The sequence below is a fragment of the Phaethon aethereus genome, assembly GCF_964289735.1.
Source record: "Phaethon aethereus genome assembly, chromosome: 5".
Classification (NCBI taxonomy): Eukaryota; Metazoa; Chordata; class Aves; order Phaethontiformes; family Phaethontidae; genus Phaethon; species Phaethon aethereus.
The window spans coordinates 29,593,385-29,612,948 of NC_138579.1; the positions used below are offsets into that span (position 1 = coordinate 29,593,385).

Genomic DNA, 19,564 nt, shown 5'->3' on the forward strand with positions numbered 1-19,564 from the left:
GATGCTATTATCATGACTTGTGAGTTACAGGATATTGATTCTTGTTAATCTATTCATAGAGAGCTGAGATGCAAACAATGTGCAAATCAGAAATAGGTGTTTAGAAGAAGGAAACAGCACTGCATCTGCAATCCACAGGTGTTAGAGACACAGCAATTCAAAGAAAAGACATTTTTACTTGCTTTACACAGAAATTGGCTCACACATTCAATTTTAGACCAAATGTTTGTAGTGCAATTTTCATTTTAAGTGAAGTGCCAATTTGGCAGAATGCCACAGCCTTTATTAGCCAGACAGACGGAACAGACATCACCTAGCTCTCTCCTGATCAATAAGAATGCTTGAAGTTGCATTTCGCTGAACAAGTATAATCCTATTTTTCCTGCTTCTTATAGCCAGATTATGACACCTGACACTTCCTATTTCCTACATTACACAGAGCTTTACACTTAAGGAGGGACAGGAACTACATCTTGTTTATTTTCCCCAATGGACTGGCAATCTCCCTCATTTTCAAAGTTTACATTCACGAATGAAGTGCATGCTGTTGCTTCAGGCTGGTCTGTCTGGACAGGAGCTTCAGCTTGTGGGTTGTTCTGCTGTTCCTGATGCTGTCTTTCTGCTTCTTCTGACATCTTGTTTTCCTGTTCCTCCTCTTCCTCCTAAAAACAGATAATCAGATTCGTAAGCTACTATTTACCACTTACATTCACTTTAAGTCTTTCTGTAAGAGCATACCAGTTCCTGTTAGAAGGCAAGGACATTTGTTCCACTAGAAAATGGTCAGTAGTTGATCATAAGATGAGGTATATTCCAGAATTCCCATTGCGGGGGCGGGAAGGAAATGCCAAAAGTGAAGGATTAAATTGTGTTGAACAAGCACAGAAAAAATGTCACGTTTCTAGATAAGCAGTTTTTAGTCAATACCAACAGTGGTAGGTCCACCTTCTCTAAAGCTTTTTCAGCTCTTAATAATAAAGAGCTATCAAAAATGAAAAATAAGTAGTAAAGCTTTAAATATGTTTCCCATCTCTTCCAAATGAAGATCATTAAGGGCTGGGGTTTTTTTTTTGCATAAAGCATTGGCTACCTATTGGTCATTTCCAGTTATGGTTTACAACAAATGGTATAATCATGTTCAATTTACCCTTGACGCTTTGTTGAACATGTTTTAAGAGTTGGAAAGTGTATTCCTCGCAGCTGCCTCTTTACAGTGTGCAGTAACTGCTCTATCCATCTTTCTCACACTGCTGATTTGAAAATACATTGTACAACAGAAACAAATAGAGCCGTGGCCAGGACCCAGCCAGTTCTAAGACTGATGGGCTGGTGAGAAAAGGCTGCTGGATAAGCAAGCATTAATCGTGCATCAAAAGAAAACTGAAGGCAAGCTGAAAGAGAGGGTCTTAAACTTCATTTTAATGCTGCAATACAAATTTTTTTTTTTTTTAAAATACCACGGAAGGCAAGTTGGGAGAAAAGGTGTGCAAGAACCGTTAAACGCATACCTCTCTCTTCATTCTGTAGTACTCATCAATGGCATATTGGTATTTTGGTGTGCTTATCCCCAGAACAGATGCAATCTTTTCCCCAAGGAAATCACACACTAAAAAATAAAGAGAGGTTTACATACACTTAGTATCCAGAAGAAAATTCTTAAGCACAGATTTCAAACACTTATTTCAAAAGGTATCAGCATCTTTCCTGAATGGTTTTCCATAGTCCTGCTTCACTCAAAAGACAAAACCAAAATCTGCTAGGCTAATCTACTTATATGTAACCATTAGCTCAATATATTAATAATTGTTCTTTAAGATACAGAATGAACAAATGGAGAACAACATGGAAGTTAATGAAAATCTAGATGGTGGTAGTGTTTGTTTGAATTCTACTAGTTTCAGCTTTGGATCTAGGTTTGTTTTGCCAGGGCATCAGTTAAAGGACAAGCTTTTAATTGAACTTTAACTGAAAATTAAGGTTAGACAAAAATACATGGCCACCAACTGCAGTGGCACTTTGGCCTGATGGTACCAGCAAACTAGAGTTATTTATTGATACATGCATACTTCAAGTCAGCAGCAGTCTTAATAATGCTCTGTGTTGCATACTAATGGATTCATAACATATTCAGGTTTCAGCTGTCTCAATTTTCAAGCTGGAGGCTCCATGCAGTGCTACTTTGCTAAAACAGGTAGCGCACAGTCAGAAGCATGGAGGAGGCGAGCTTGTGCCAGTCAGTCTCTATCATGATGATGGCTACAGCACTGGTTCTTGAGTAAAGTCAGGCAAGAAGTTAAATATATTGCACTTCAAATTGCAAATCTGCCCCTAGGATGCAAATGAGTTAGTCATCTTCAGGGAAAACAAGTTAGAAGTTAGCAATTGAATATTCAATGAATATTCACCATTTAATTGTAAATATTGTGATTCATGAATATTCACCGTAACTAATTTTATAGATATCCTGGCATCCAGAGCTCTGTGCAAAAGACCAGTTCAAATTACAAATGTAAAAAGCAAAACTGAAGTGGGAAGAAGGAAGTACTAATCTTCAAATTCATAAAAGAATTCTGAAAAAAGGAAAGCAATATCTACCTTTGTGCAGGAAGAACAGATATGACAAGGAACAGAATTACACTGTGTTTCTAAAAATAAGGATAGGTTAACAAACAGAATAAGCCACCAATAGTTTTAAAAAATATTCAACATGAGATATACAGATATGTATATCTGTATATCTCATGTTGATATGACAGAAACTCCATAATCTTTGTCCAAAAAACCTCACTAAAGATACTTCACACCTTGGGAAGAATACAGACTAGGACAAGCATTTTTAAAACTTGGCAAAATTTTATGAGGTCCACAGGTCAAATTAACTATGCAGTGAGTTTAAGACTCTTGACAGTAGTCTTATTTTTGTTTATTTTGTAACCTCAGAATTCTGTTGTAAAGCACAAGACTAGATGTCTTCTTGGGATAATTTCTAGTTGTTGTCTTCATAAAAACTGTCAGTTTAGTTACTTTAAACAGCATTCTTTTCAGATAATGTCACACAAAATGGTGCCATACAAAGCCTAATAGAAAGCTGATATACCACATATCTCCACATGGAGAAAAAGAGGGGGAAAAAAAGCATTGAGCTAAAGGGTATTTTCTGTTCATTCTTCCACTCAAGAGTTGTTGATTGAAAGTAAAAAAAAAGTAGTGCCTAAGGGAAGAGAGTACATCTCCACAGATTAAAATACAGATTCATTCATACTTTTGAAAAAATGGCCAGTAGCTCACAAGATGATTTACAGTCTGTCAAAGCAACTTTCAACATTCCATTCCTGGTTTACCCAAGAATTAAATAAAGCAATACCTGATAAGGTTGATGTGGCAACTCGCAGCATGTGAAACCACAAGTAGGGTCCCCATGTGAGTGTTGTCTGTAAGAACAAGAGTAGTATGAATACATATAGCTGTATGTTCATGGCACAAAATATTACATGCAAAAGCTCAAACAGATTGAGAAGATCAACAATGTTTCCTGTTTGCTAGCTACCATAGTATTTTTGCTTTAAAGTAAGTAAAGACCAGACATACATGAAGCAAGATTATCACTGTAAGATAGCATTATAACACTTTACAGGTGGGAACATTTGTTTCACTGTTTTTTGTTTCTCACTTCCAGACTTGGGAAATTGCAAGCATCTAACTCAATCCCGAAGTAACTCCGATAACTAGAAAGACTCTTCCACAATGTTCTGAATTCTATCAGGCCAAGCAGAGAAGTGGGCTAACCAAGTAGTCCCTCATTACAATTACTGTTTAAAACCAAGCTTTCAAAGTGGTCCCTGAGCAAGAGGCTGCTTCCAAGTATTTACAACCAGATACGAATTATCATTTGGAATTGCACCTGAAGAACAAAACCAGGAACCATGAGGAAGGGAGAGAGTTGCCGCAGCCCTCTGAGGGAGCGATGGACAGGGCTGACAAGTAAACGGCCTGGGGTGAACAGCGAGGAACACAAAATGAACAAAGCAGGGCTCAAGTGGGGTCACCTCAAACATTTGGATCTACGTAAGGAAGTCTTTCTGAAGTGCCTGCACACTAAGGCACACAGCATGGGAAGTAAACACGAGGAACTGGAGATCTGTGTGCAGCTGCAGGGCTGGGATCTTGTTGGGATCCCAGAGATGCGGTGGACGGCTTGCACGACTGGAGTGCTGCAACGGAGGGATACAGACTCTTTAGGAAGGACAGGCTGGGAAGATGAGAAGGGGGAGTTGCCCTTTGCACAACTATGGTGTATTCACCACCAGCCTTTAGACTGCAGCCTCCAGACAAATTGAGATACCTACACACAGGAACTTAAAGAAAATGTAGAAATTAATGGGCATATATAGGCTATTCTCTTCACTAAGGAAAGAGGCTGTATCCCTTTTAAAAAAAAAAAAACAAACACACACCCCCCCCAACAGGCCATGTAAAAAGAAGGGGAAAAGCAGATTCTAATCTAACAGGGAAAAAGCTGTAGGCTTTAATTTTTGTAAAAAGGCAAACTCAAATTTCATAGTGAACTAAAACATGTCTATAGTTAACAGTCTGTTGTATCCAGGCAAGCTCTGTTATATATTTCCCCCCACAGTAAAGATGTCTGCAGAGGTACTTTCCTTGCAGAAAGTAGCAATTAAAAGTGTCAGCTTTTATTAAATGAAACCCATTAGCTCCACTCAGTTACAGATGTATTTGTAACTTGTTGCTAAAAACTGTTTGATAGTAACCATTTTCTGTAATCTTATTTAATAGATACCTGTACAGGACAACCACTATTACTGTAAATAATACAGCTACAGAGACTAGTCGGTATAGCCTCAGTATGCACGTACACAAGCTACTAGAATTCCGTGCTTTCCAAGCAGAGCCTCTACAGATCAGTGCAGCAAGAAATCATCCGTCAATCCAGAAACTCAAGTTGGGCAGGCTGAAAAAAGCCAGATGCTATGTATTTTTGGCAGTGGGTATGGAAAATGCCCTGCCAAGGTAAAAGTGTAAGCAAAACCAGCTGCTATCCTGCTTGCACAAAAGCACCGCCAGCTTGTTGATTACGCACTCAGCTGGCAGACAGGCTAACGACAATCATTTCTGAGTTTGTTCAGCTGAAGAAGTCAAGAGAAGTGCTGGAAAAGCTTGTTGCCACCGGTGCAAATAATGGCGTTGACGAGGCTCTGTAAAATCCTTCATGATGAGGTGACAAGGTTAAAAAGCATTCACACAGCGCACAGGACGAATGAGGGCCTGAGGTGCGGCTGTAAGCAAGAAGCTACAAGAGCCTCCTTAACATTTAAGAGTGAGAATACAAGCTGAACTTCAACGTGACAGAAGTAACTCAGACAGAATATTCTAACATGTTTGTAGTAACACAAACGTAGGGAACGTCTGAGGCTCAGCAGAGACAGAGGTGCTGCCTATTTCTGCTGTTCCCCCACCACAATTAAAAACCAGTTTGGTATGTCAGGAGCACTTCTAAGTTCAGCTTCACAGAAACCTCTGCTTTCTGACAAAGCTCAACCAAACACCTCTTCACCCCCGCCAAGCAAGGCTTTGCCAGTCCCCTCAATTTAAAAAAAAAGCATCCTTTCAAGTGTCTCAGAAGGCCATATAAAACCTAAGAGAAGCTACTTTACACAAATTCAGCAGGAGAAAGGAGATGCCTTGGGGAGTAAACCACCAAAACCAACCAGGAACAAGGGAACCCATGCAGGGAATAATCCTCCTTTCTTTCCCCCTCAGCCCTTACTTCATCAGGGTAAGTTTGGGTGGTTTCCCAGAGCTCCTCAGAGATCGAAGCAGGAATGGCAAATGTAAGGAGAGAAGAGGCACTGGAGAAAACCAGAACCGTTCGAGTAGTATGAACAGGGCTGTTAGGCAACAGCTCAGTACAAACTCATCCTACTCCGTGAAGTAGCTTTAATGCATTAAGCAATACTGGAAAATGGTACCCAGGTCAGGTCCTACTAATGCTCAGTAAGAACCACATACCCAGATACTGTACGTCAATCTCCTTTGGCCAGAGAAGCCTTAATGTTCCTTCTTTAATCACTGCAAGGACACAGTAATACTGTATTTCTTCACTGGAAACAAGGGGCAGCAGTATGAAACACAGGACACTGGTTTATTATAAGAGGACAGTGTTTCTACTGCCACCGGTCTCTTTAGCATACGTTTCTACAATGCTTAATTATACTATTCAGCTATCCTGGCTCTAGTTTGTTGTTTAAAAGGGAAAACAATGGTTATGACTAGAAGAATACAAAAATTCTTAATATACGATTTTAATCCAAGTGCTGCATTTTAAGTAGGAATGAACATAATGGATTGAACCATTGATAAAAGCATGAGGGCTCTGGTTCAACAACAGAACGTGATTTTGTTTCCTAGTATGGGGCTGCCAAAGGGAGCACACACACACTCCCTTGAACTTCTGAGTGCACCATGTTCCTAAACAATCCGCACCTATACTTACTTTTGCCAGATTTCAGTCCCTACGAACACTTGAACTTCCCAAAGAACATAGGGTTTCTTTTTGCCAGAGAAAATGGCAAAGTGAGGAAAAGAAAAATTTCCTGATTTAAGAAAAAACAAATCCTGTATTTAAGAGTTAATATACACCACCAAACAGACACTTTTCCATTGTTTTCTGTGCCAAGATGAATTTTTAAATTTTAAATAGGTCCTTCAGTCTATGCACCATGTAAAACCATGGCATCTAAGACAAGCTGGTGAAAAGAAGATCAGAACACACACGGCATCCTCCATCAAAAAGCTTCTACCATGTTTTGAGTAGCTATTACTTGGTCAGTAACTATTTTTCTTCCTCATCCCCAAATTCTTGAAAGAAAATTACAGTTCTATGGTCCTCAAGAGAGGACTTGTTGCTATTTGAAGTTAAGCTCCTTTTAACTACAGGATATCCAGATAATCTTCCTGGAAGAATGTGCTTCAATCTTTCAGAGCACAGAGGGTTAATAAAAGTAAATCTCTTCTGGAGCTTTGTTGCAGAGATACTCTCTAAGGTTATCACCAACAGTTATACTGCTTACCACTGCTCCACAAAGACTTACACTCCACCTTCTGCCTACTCATGTAATAGGTGAATGCAATGAACAGTTTATAGCAAGTGTACCTCCAGGGATAAACAGAAAGATGATCTTCTAGAACAGGTTAGAGAAATTTAATTACTACAAAATAAAGTTTTGGTGGACAGAAGCAAAAGGAAATTTACATATAAAGTGGAAGTATCTAAATTTTAGGACAGAATAGATGACTCAAAAGCTAAGCATTTCTGTTTTTAAAGCATTTAAATTTTATTTGAGAACCCTCAGATAACACTGAATGCTATTATCTAAAAAATCCAGGGAAAAATTTATTAAGTATACCTTGTGTTCTGGATTCAACTCATTCTTAAAAAAAAACAAACAAAAAAACCCAAAACACAACAGAATGGACACTCCAGTCCAAGAATGTTAATGAACTGAATGCTGATCTATAGAAGTATCAGAATCGTCATTTCAAAGCAAAATTTATAACCCGTTTCTTTTTGAGAATTTGTTTTGTTACGACTGGCAGCAGTCCATCACACTCAATGCTTTGCTTATCATATTACCAGGATATATACATGTTCCTTTGCTTAGTCAGAAAGACGTTATCATTGTCTGCTTAGCTCTAAAACACAATTAAACCAAGGTACCTACTGAAGAAGTTTCTTTACAACATAGGAAAATATTTGTTTCCCTTAAACTCATTCAGAAGCTGACAGCATGCCAATACCAGCTGAGCTTTGAAATTTCATGATACATAGTTTCTATTCAAAATATTAAGATGTGCTTTTTCTAAAAATAAATTGGACCAGAAACAGCGATTACTTGCAACATACTTTTCCATATCCCAACTGAGATAACAAGTTTTAGACATGCTGGTCTCAGCAAACTGACTATTTAATTGCCCTTATAGAAATCCTATAATAAAAACATTGTTAAGGCAGCTGTTGGCTAAAACATCAAAGCTCAGCTTGGACTAACATTTCTTCAATTGACTGGCTCAGCTGGGATACACAAAGCATGCAGCAGATAAGGTAAACTTCACTTAATGGCAACCCTTGGTCTAATCAAGTTTATTCTGTCAAGGTAAAAATCAATACACAAGGCATACTGTGCTCCACAATAAACTATTCTGGTTTGGGGGGGTCCTTTTATTAAAAAGTGTAATAAAAATTAAGGACTTCATATACTATAAAAGGAGAATAAAGCAATCTTAACTGTGCCATACGATATTCTTTTTGTATTCAGAAAAAAAAATCCGTACTAGGGAAGCAGGAGAACAATCACACAGCGTTCCTGGCTGCTGCGCATGTCTGAGGGCTCTTTAGTTAAGTGTCCATTTGTACAGCAGCATGCATGTCTCTGGCCTCAAAACACGTACATGAAGGCTCATAAGCCTTCCATCACTGCACCACAGTGGAACTCTTCCACTGAGAGGAAATGGCACAAAGAATTATACAGATCTGGTCCCCTAATTATAGCTGGGAAAAAACCTCTTGCACATCCGTGGATATCTGACCTGACCTGCGTAGTGGGGAACAGATCTGACTCTGAAGATACCAGAACATTACCATAATATTCAGTAAGTTTCACAGTTCTTGCGTTTCTTCGAGTAGATCCTTAGGGAGGAAAAAAAACCCCAACAACCCAGCAAGGCAGCTTAACATCTACTCGTTGTGAGCAGAATACATTTACCTTCAATCTATAAACTTCAGGTGTGTTTTATACTGACGACATCCTACCCACTCTCACAAGAACTGCCTAGCAAGAAAGAGACAGCGGTACCATCAATCCACCCAAGCTGAAATGCAACAGCTTCAGCTGTGAATCACTAGGAATCACAGAATCCTATCGGTTGGAAGTTTGGGTTGGAAGGGACCTTTTAAGGTCATCTAGCCCAAACCCCCTGCAATGAGCAGGGACATCTTCAAGTAGATCAGATTGCTCAGAGCCACATCCAATCTGACGGTGAATGTTTCCAGCTGAATTCCCATAGTCTCACTGCAGCTCAGTCCTCAAACCACTTTCTTCTTTTCTTTCTTCAGGATAAATTCATTTTACAGATGGGGGAAAAAAAGAACCGATTGACAGTCCCTCCCAAAGCAAACCCCTCATGGTTTGCCACTTCTTCAGAAAAGAATGAGCAGAAAGTCAAACTCTTCACTGCAGTCCTTTCAACAAAGCCAAGCTCTCTCAGGATGGATTGCATATAAATAAATACAGGGCCTACTACAGTAGAGCTTCAACCACATCATTTCTTAATCACAGATTCCCAAATGATCATGCAGAAGTCATTTCAACAGCAATGTCAAGGAGAAAACAGGGCACTGGTTTCCATGCATGCAAAGACTCTTATCTGAAGCGTGGGAACGAGCAACTCTACACCAGCATCTGCCTCCTATGTGCAACCAGGCAGGACTAGCGGCTGCCCACAGCAAGGCCTCCCGCCTGCCTGACCACGCTCCAGCACATCAGGAAGGACCCAGCCAACTTCGGAGTCTCCACCTCTAGCTCAGTTCTGGCAACAAAGCCCAGAGAGGGCCTGGAAAGGAGCCCCACCAGCAGGCAAGAGATAGGACCACAGACCCAATTTATTGGGGTAAGAATTGTTGTAGGAGAGTAGAGAAACGAGGTTGTTGGGACACCAGTTTGTGGGAGTGTCATAAAAGAAACTCATGGGTTTTTAACGTGAAACTCATGTTTCCTCTTTTGCTGAGGATGTGGGAGATGAAGAGATGGATGCGGATATTTTCAGGGACTGACTGCCAGAGGGTGGGCAGCTGCTGCCGCCAGTGCTGGCACGCTCGGCTGCAAGCTTTACGAATACACCATCACTACAAAACAGATTGTCAGACACACCAACGGAATAAAACAGATTATATATTTCATTTAACTTCTAAGTATAGATCCAGAATCGTTGACAAAAAGGAAAATGTATTTTAGCAGCTATAATATATGCTATTAGAGACAGCCTAAATTGTCGAAACTCCACTTGAATTTGAACCAATAAATGGAGACTCCATTCACAGGTTGAGCAACATCTTAATGGCTTACAAGACAGATGAACATTACAAAAACAGACTAGGCAGGTCCTTTAAAACCTGTTTTTGATATATCATGAATTACACCAGTTTTCCTTTACTTCTGCAAGTCATCTGTTTCTTTCCCTTCTATACTCTTTCAGTCATATCAAATTGCTGGTATGGTAACACTAAATTACAGATTCAACTCTCCACTGTCACCAAACATAAGGAAACAAATGCCTTCCCTGCACATTTTTTTAAACAACAGTACAAATCAATAAGATTATTATTATTAGAGGGGGAAATGCCAGAGAGGACAGACAGAACCATGAAGAAATTAAACTCATTTCTAATTAATAGGGCTACTTTAGTGGAGGAGGACTCCAGGACAAAACTTCTCAGGAATACTTCTCACAGATTTCTCAGTCCCTAGAACCAATCAAATTAAGGGAATCTTTAATACTAAATGCTAAATCAGATTTGTGACACAAAAATTAAAGTATAAAATGTGGGTAGGTAACCAGTAGACCAGAAGTAGCAATTTATCAAGTAAAATACCTACAGGATCTACAGGCGGCAACAAGTCTTTTTTCTCTTGTTCATCTTCCTCTTCATCTGTGCTATATTCTTCCATTGTTTCTCCACTTGCAAAATGAATAACCCTTCTTGGAATTTTCTTTTTCTTTCCTATGACACCCAGCTCCACATTCTCAAAGCCTCTGTCTCCATTTGCAAGTTGCTATAAAGAAGAAAAAAAAAAATCATTATCTCAAGTATATGCTTCTGGAACTGGAAAAGTTCTCCCTTAAAAGACTTCATGAGATATTGAAAATATATTAGCTTGATTAGCATATACAATGGACATTTGCAAGAGCTTGGCTGTAGGTAAAAGATAAGACTGAAACATTATTGTTTGCAGATATGTAAAAACTGATCTCTTCACTAAAAATAACAAAAAGGTAAGTGCTTTCACTTCATCATGGACAGGTGGTATTAAAAGCATCTATTCTGAAAGAGCACCATGTTATGCAGGAGTTTCTTAGCGGGACACTTTTGTTTAAATAATTTGATGAACACATAAATATTAATATTTAAAACTATCATTGGTTTCAGAATGAGTATCTAGTGAAATTAATCAAGTAGTTCATAGGCTGTAGCCACCTCTTTGAAAGCTTAGACAGACACGTCTAGCACAAAAGAGAACTGAATGAAGGATAACTAAGTAGCCAGGCTTAAGCTTTAAAAAGATGCATGAAGGAATCTGCCTCTGTGGGCTTTCAACAGCAGTCATGATTAGTGATTTGGTCCCTTTAGCCCAAGGGACCATGCTGAAAGAACAACACTCTGAGTTTTGTGGCTAAGGACATATAAAAAGAGAAGTACAATGTCTGGGTTTTGTTCTTCCAGCTGCTGAATATGACGATGTAGTCTTTGGGTCACAAGCAGTAAAAAAATATACTTCTAGTTCAAAGGCCAATCAATAATTCTTTAGGCTAGTAACTCCTGCGGCCAGAGAATTTTAGCAACGTTTTGTATTGTATCTATCAAAACAGAGCCTTCACCTTGGAAGAGCTTTTAGGTACTACTGCATGAAATGCATAAAACTGTTCTGAAAACACTTCTGTCATGCAGAGAAGGACACAGAAATCAGGAAATGCCAGCCGCATGTTTTTAAGGTACCACGAAGGTTTTTAAAAATGCACGAGCTCATGCAATTTGAAACCATATCATAAGGAATGAGATGTGTGCACAGAATTCAGGTTGCATAAAAACGGGCACATTCCAATTTTCGACTTCTTGCCTATGCAAACTTAATGCTCTCCACAGATCACAATTCAAAATTATTAATAAAAATACATTATTTTATCACATAGTTGCAAGACATCCCTTAATCACTGCAAGCACAGCGACACTATTCCCATCTCTTATGCTAATAAATTAGCTTTGCAACACAAACAGGCTCAGTTAGCTGGGAAAACCAGTGGGAACAGTAGACAGGGGCAGGAGGGGGCTGTGCGGAGCGGAACAGCTTCCTTAATTCCAGGCACAGATTTTTCTCATGCCCATAAGGAAGAGGGAGGGAAAGGTAAAGATCACGTGCCGAGCTCTACAGCGTGGAGAGGGAGTGCACACATTCATCATCTCTCCCAGCCCTCGTACCACCGCTTCGCAAAACTGCAAGTCATCTCAGCTTCCCCTAGCGTTTCTTTAGCTACTGTGGCACATTTCAGGCATTCTCTTGGAGGAGCAGAGCAGAATGAAATGGCAAGTTTTCAATGGGGTAATTCAGCTGAAACGGCATTACATTTTCATGCAGAATTACGTTTTCATGTAGAAAGACAAAACCGACTATCTGGGGCCCAGCACACTCTTTCTGCTGCGTATCAGTCCGGGGAACAGAGCAGGAGCAGAACACCAAAGCTACAAAAATACGAATGCTGAAAACAGTGAAGCAACCTAAGTACAGGGAGTGCTCCTTGCCTCCGCAGTAAACGTGGGCGCTGCTCACTGTGGCTCAGTTCTGTATTTTTTGGAGCAAAGAGCACCACGGAATCGGCCTTTTATGAATATTTCACGCTCCTTTATTGACATCATACAATGATGCCATTTTTTATGTTTAGTCACAGTGCTGAAGAGCACTGTTTCTTGCAACACAGCATCACAAATACTACTGTGATTAATAACAGCAAGCAACACAAGCCACTCCTTAGAGCTCTTCTAAAGGCAGTCTCTTCATCTGATTTGGGCTTGTTGAACTCAAGTGCTTCAAAAAAAATCATAGCTAATATTTAAAGTTTAAAAAGCAGGCTTTAATGCCCGGTGCACCCATCCCACATTCCACTTACACTACCTACAGTAAGCAGCTCCACATAGCTGGTACTGGTACAAAGCTTCAGACAACTGCAGTAGCTCAAGACAGTAAGGAGTCATCAAGAATGATGAACCTAGTTCAGAGTCCTAAATCATTAAATAAAGTAATACCTATCAGATGTTGCTTTTGTTACCACCTAGTCAACAAACCTGGATGTGGGTTTTAGTTTTCATTGTAGGATTTGTCCTTTTATTTTTTTAAATGCACAACATCAATAAAAGCCAACTCTCCTAGCTGCAAGCAGGAAGTTCAACACCAGTAAATTTTATTTATCTTTCCAAAACTGTGGCAATGCAGATCTACTCTAGAACTGCCACCTAGACTCACTTTATAGCTTAAATGTTACAGTATCTACTGTTTGAGGCTTTACGCGATCTTCCTTTACAAATTCATCTTCCTTTCCAATTCAAGAAGTCGTTACAAAGATCAGCCTTCTAGGCCATGGCTTTAGGTCAGGTTGCCACCTCATTTTTTTTCCACTGGCCTGTCCCTCTCCAGCACATTATATGGGTCTGGAAAAAACTCAGCATTTGTCTTAACTTCATGCCATAAAAGCATTTACTTTGCCTTCTATTCCAGCAACTATTGGACACAAAAGCCAGTCACCCTCGGGCTTTTGCCACACTAGCTAACACTCTTAAGGTACTCGGTGACCACTGTAAAGCAGCTTCCGTTTTCTTTTAAATGCCCTCTTAGAGTTTTTCTTGGCTTTATGGCACCCTTGCAAACCTCGCCTGGCAGGAAGCCAGCATCTGAAACTGCTGCTCCTTTTTTACACCCACTCTCTTATCTCACCCTTCGGCGAGAGCAGGGCACATTTTGACAGTGTTGGTACAATAGCCAGCACAATGGCATTTCAGTCCACATCCAAAATGCCAAAATAAATAAACTACAATTAAGGATGAGGTGTTCCAGGACACCTACAGGTAAGCTAGGAAAGCTCGCACAACTAATATTAGGTGATGCAATAACATAGTTTCATCAAGGAACGGAAGAAGAAAAGCAAGAAATAATACAGAGAGCAGCCTACACACTTTGGCATATTTTAATCTGTTGGACTCCGGTATCCTTACAAGAGCTTATGACCCAGAATGCCAAAGTCTGTGATGTCCACTCTTCCTCAGAAAAATGACTAATTCATTTTGCACAGATCTACTGATCTGACAGTGCTAGTTACTAGAAGGCTGGTCATAGCTGATGAGTAATATTTCTACCCATGCTATCTTGCCTGTCTTACTGATTTCATTTGTGCTACTTTTTTTGGCTAGGGTTTTTGGGGGGGGGGAGGTAGTTTGGTTTTGGGTTTTTTTTTTCATACTGCTCGATTTTCCACCCTTGTGTTTCAACTGAAATTAAAGAGTACGAGTCTTTCTGAAACAGGAGATCAGAAAATAACAGAGGATGACTGTGAGAAAAGACAGAATAGCAAGCTGTTATTATAATAGCATATTAATAATCAGAATAACAAGCCTTGGAAAGGCACCACACTCGGTGAAGTTGCAGTGCACAGACCACCGAGGTTGAAGCTGCGGCCACTGCGAGGGACAAGCTGTGGAAGGGGTAGGTGAGCTCCCAGGTCACAGCCTAATTAAGAGCTGGTGTCCCTGACCGTCTCCACAGCCTTCGCGAACTTGACCACGCGGAGGGAAGTGGAAACCTGTCTCAATTTAAAATTTATCAGGCTCGTTTGTAAGAGGCACTATCTACCGGTGATCAGGCGACACCCGAGACACGCCTGCCCGCCGTGCTGACTGTAATTAATTACAGAGCGCTGGAAGGAAGGACGGACGGACGGACTGGCCTCCTACCCCCGCGGCCGGGCCCCCTACACTCACCACCCACTGCAAGACCCGGCCTGCGCCGGGGGCGGCCGCCGCTCCCGCACACCGCGCCGGGGGCTCAGGCCGCCGCTGCCACCCACGCCCCGGCCGGACCCCAGCGCCGCCGCCCGCCCCGGTCTCCTCCCCGGCCCCGCTGCTGGGCGGCCCGGCCGGAAGGAACGGGGGAGAGGCCACTCCGCCGGCTCCGCTCACCTGCTCCGGCTCCATGGCGCAGGCGGCAGCTGCGGGGCCGGCGGCGGGCGCGCAGTAGAGGGTGATGGCGGACAGCCCCTGCTCCATCCTCCCGCCCGCCGCGGCGCCGGGGGAGGGCGGCAGCGGGCCCGCCGCGGCCCAGGGAAGCGAGCAGCCGGCCGGCACCGCCCGTCACACCGCCCGCCGGGGCGGCGCCTCCGGCCCGCCGCGGCCTGCGGGGCGGCCGCCCGCTCCCCGTCCGCCACCCAGGCGGGAGAGGCGGCCGGTGGGTGCCCCGGCAGCGGGCCCGAGCCAGCACCGGCGCTGGTCTTTTTTTTTCTCTCCGCAGCCCGGCAGCGACCGGAGCGCGGAGGGCGACGGGGCCCGGACCAGAGGCAACCGGGCTGCCAGGCGCAGCCATACCTACCCGCGGAAGGAAAAGCGTACCCCCTCCGCAGAGAGGGAAAACTCAGCCTGCCGGATGTCATCATCCTCGAATGGTGTAAAAAACCTGCAAAATAATAACAGACTATTTTGAGAAGTGTATGAAGTTACTTGACTGTATTTAGGAGCCCTTCTCTCTCGCAGAGCCCAGCTTGCCAAGCCTAGCAGTACCTGCTGCTGGCTCGGGCACTGCAGGACAGTTTAAAGGCCAAACCACAGAACAAGAAAGAAATGCAGGCTGGGTGCCCTGGCCCCTGGGCTGTGTCTGGGTAAAAAGTAACGTTTATTCCCAGCAGGTGGGGGAAAGTGTTTTGTCAGGCACTTGGGTTGCTCAACTGCTCCAGGGCACAGGGGGGAGGCCTTTTCCCCCCCTCTGCTGAGGCCTCTGTACTGCAGGTGATGACCCAGCACTGAACAAGGCAGAAGGCACATAAGCCAATGCCAACTACTAGTGAAAACAGCTGGAGGTGGAAGTACCTTTTTTTATGCGACTGAGGAGTGAGTAATTTGCTGGAGCTAGTTTGGTTGGAGCCAATGGCTGCAACATACACTTAACTTGTATCACAGCAAGAGCCATCCTTCAGTCCCATATCATTAAGAATTGCTTCCAAAGAATTACAGCTTCTAGCATAGATGGGCTCTCTGGCACTTTCTTAGTCATATTATCAAAGCATTATCCAGTTCCCATAACAAATTTAAGTCCCAAGTTAGACTTACCAGATTTACAATGATACTAGCACAAGGCAGAAAATATTCCCCTCATGAAAAACACTGACACAGAGAATGTACTATTGAATGTGTGATTACAGAAACACATGAATAAAAGACTGAAGTACTACTTCAGGTAGCACAGGACTGAGCATCTGCTGTGTATGTTAAAACAAAGAGGTATTACTTAACACTGCAAAGAAACTGATGTAGGGGCACATAAATACCTTTAGAATATATATTTTTTTATATATATAAAAATACCCTTAGTAGAGTCTACATTCTGTTGTTAAGGACTGGTTGAAATACAGTAGAAGCTCTTAAGGAACAGCATTGAATCATGAACAAGCAAACTTGCTCTCCTTTGCCTCTACTGCAATTATAGCAGCTCTACAGCATCATAGAATAGTTTGGGTTGGAACAGACCTTTAAAGGTCATCTAGTCCAATGCCCCTGCAGTGAGCAGGGACATCTTCAACTAGATCAGGTCGCTCAGAGCCCTGTCCAACCTGACCTTGAATATTTCCAGTGATGGGGCATCTACCGCCTCTCTGGGCAACCTGTGCCAGGGTTTCACCACCTTCCTTGTGAAAATTTCTTCCTTATATCTAATGTAAATCTACCCTCTTAGTTTAAAAACTGTTATTCCTTGTCCTATCATTATAGGCTCTGCTAAAAAGTCTGTCCCCAGCTTTCTTATAAGCCCCCTTTAAATACTGAAAGGCTGCAATCAGGTCTCCCTAGAGCCTTTTCTTTTCCAGGCTATTGAATATTGAAGTATGTATCTCTCTAGTAGTATTGATGTTAACCTTTCACCTCCAAGAACAACTGGCATTTGCAGCTTAGACAAGTTGAACAGATTTAGCGAATGTCAATACTGAAAGTCATGAGGAAAGGTAAAGACTGTTAACAAATAAACCCATGGCTGTGTGTGCTAATAGTTAATTGTCCAGCTCCTATCACACAGCTATTGACCATCATAACTGTCTCTTAGTAGGCTGCTCAGCAGAGAGCCTTAAGAATAGTTGCCATGAACTACATGCATCCTTTGCCCTATCCACAATAAGAGGATATTTATATTTGAACTGCCAAGGTCCTCCTCTGAGGAAGTAAAAAAATTCCATCAGACCTGTTGTTCCAGCCCTATGGGTAGGATTTTCCTTAAAAAGGCAGCAAACTGATAAAGCATGCACCAACAATACATGGTTATTCTACAGCTAGTGAAGGTCTTCCACTTCTACAGCACCACCACCCTCTTCTAAAAAAAGTAAGCATGCAACAGATACCTATTTCTTTATCAGCATGCTGATGTCAAAGCTTATTAACGTCCTGTAACAAAAGAAAAGGGCGACTGCAGGATAGTTTTGAAATAAGGGCGCACTTCTAAAAGAGAAATAATCGAGCCGATTTCGTACATTACTCTTGTCCGTTGGCTCCTTCTAGTGGCCTTCCCCGGGCGCTACAATTACCTGATGACCCAAACCCTTTCTTACCTACCTACCTACCTCAAGGTCTCAACGAACTTCATTTAGCCATGTAATCACCAAAACAGCGGACAAACTTGTCTGAGCAGCAGCAACAGCTTTCAGTAAGATATACACAGAAAGACAGACCTCAGTCTTCTAAGTATTTCCACTGAAGTTTGTTTGCCTCTAACTTCTCAGGCTTCTTGTATGCCAGAGAAAACTACTGCAGAACATGGCGAGATCCTGTGGAGACAGAGTACAAAAAGCCTAATACAAGAAAATGGCACTGGGAGAGTTGCTACTCATGGCACTTGCAGGCAGTGTTTTACGTGGTCTCTCCTAGCTTGATGCAATTAAGTCTCCAATTCAGAATACCAAAATTGAGAGAACATATAGAACATGATATAGAACATTCTACCTAGCATGTTAAGGTAAGAGCAATATACTGCTGTTTATTCTAGTGTATACCTTAGAAATAACAATTGCCACATCTTAAAGGAAATGCTTTCTGAATTTGCCCTTGCCTCTGCCAACACACAGCTAGTGACAGCTCTCTTCTGTCTGGTAGCAGTGGTACTAGTTTGGAAGCGGTGAACTGAAGATTAAAATGAAATGTATGCAATGAAATAAAAATAGGAAGAGTTAATTGTTGGTAACTTGACAGTCTGAGCCTGGCCAGAAGCACAGTGCTTTGCTGTTCCTCCTCAATATGCTTATTCATGTTTGGTTTCCATCAAAAGCATTCAACTATCCACTCTCCCCTACTTGACCACATTCCAAACCAAGATTTATTTGCTACTCTTTGCTGCATGGTTTTGTATACTGCATTTGTTTGTACTACTGAAGAACTGAAAATACTACAAAAGACAACAGTTTTAGTAAACACACATCACTTAGCTGAGGACAGCTACCCCACAAGCTCGTGATACGCAAGGCCTCATGCTTTTGTTATATTACAATACAAAAATACTACTGATCCTTTTACAGATTAATACTATGCATAAAATGTAGTGCTGCAAGTAAATGGCATACCTGAAGATTTTTCATACATTGAAAACTACACTGAATACATGTACCACTAATCCTGCAGAAGATGCTTCTACATTATAAACTAAGTTACAGCATACCTTATGTTTTATTAGCACAAGAGCATAATTACCTATATAAGCTATTCACTGTCAGCTGTGTTAGCTGCTACCTTCTCAAAGAACTGGCTGAAAGGGACACTTATTTATTTTTTATCTTATCTAAGCAACAGAGATGGGTGTTCATTTACAACCCAAGCACTCTGCAGTATATTAAAATACATTCATAATATACCCTCTTGCCTTAAGATAAAGGTGAAAGATCTTACCATATTTGCCAAAATGTATGTTTGTTTTCAAAGTTCATCTGGCCTACCTTGTTTGTGAAGTGTGCCTGTAGATTCCACATTTTTGAGATCACAGTAAGCTGAAATATCAGAAGAAGTGCTATAGGAAATTAGTATCAGATTGTAGCTGAGTTGGGGTAGTATGCTCTCAGATACCGCTATCTATCTGTTTTAAGTTCAGTACCAGCACAGAATACCATCTAGTATGTTTTAGAAGTTACCTCTGTAACAAAAGAACTATTTAATTGGCAGCCTGGTATGATTATCTTCAGTATATGAGACAGCTTGGTATCTGCATACCTGAATGTTTTTAGTGACTTCATTCTTTAGGTATAGGGAAAGAACAATAAAATTCTGGAGAACAAAGTTTTCTACAAACCTGAGCTAGCACATCCACCTTCTAACAATGCTCCAAGGAGAACACCTGAACATCAACAGCACATTTCAGATACTGAATTATTCTTATAGTATCTATGCCAAACATGAGTTACAGAAACAAATCAAACTAGGGAAATAATCTCATTACACACTGATAAAAGACAGTTATGAAAGAACCGAAGAAACAGGCTATTCCCTTGTTTA

General features: G+C 41.4%; 1 protein-coding gene across 1 annotated transcript; it reads right to left on the bottom strand.

Annotated features, from left to right (window-relative positions):
- Nucleotides 1-449: 449 nt before the first annotated feature.
- On the bottom strand, nt 450-15,100 carry FAM177A1 (family with sequence similarity 177 member A1; the record flags this gene model as incomplete). Its single annotated transcript, XM_082000147.1, has 5 exons — nt 450-662; nt 1,509-1,606; nt 3,365-3,431; nt 10,671-10,847; nt 15,014-15,100. The coding sequence occupies 5 exons, from the start codon at nt 15,098-15,100 to the stop codon at nt 450-452; spliced, it is 642 nt and encodes a 213-aa protein (XP_081856273.1).
- Nucleotides 15,101-19,564: the final 4,464 nt, after the last annotated feature.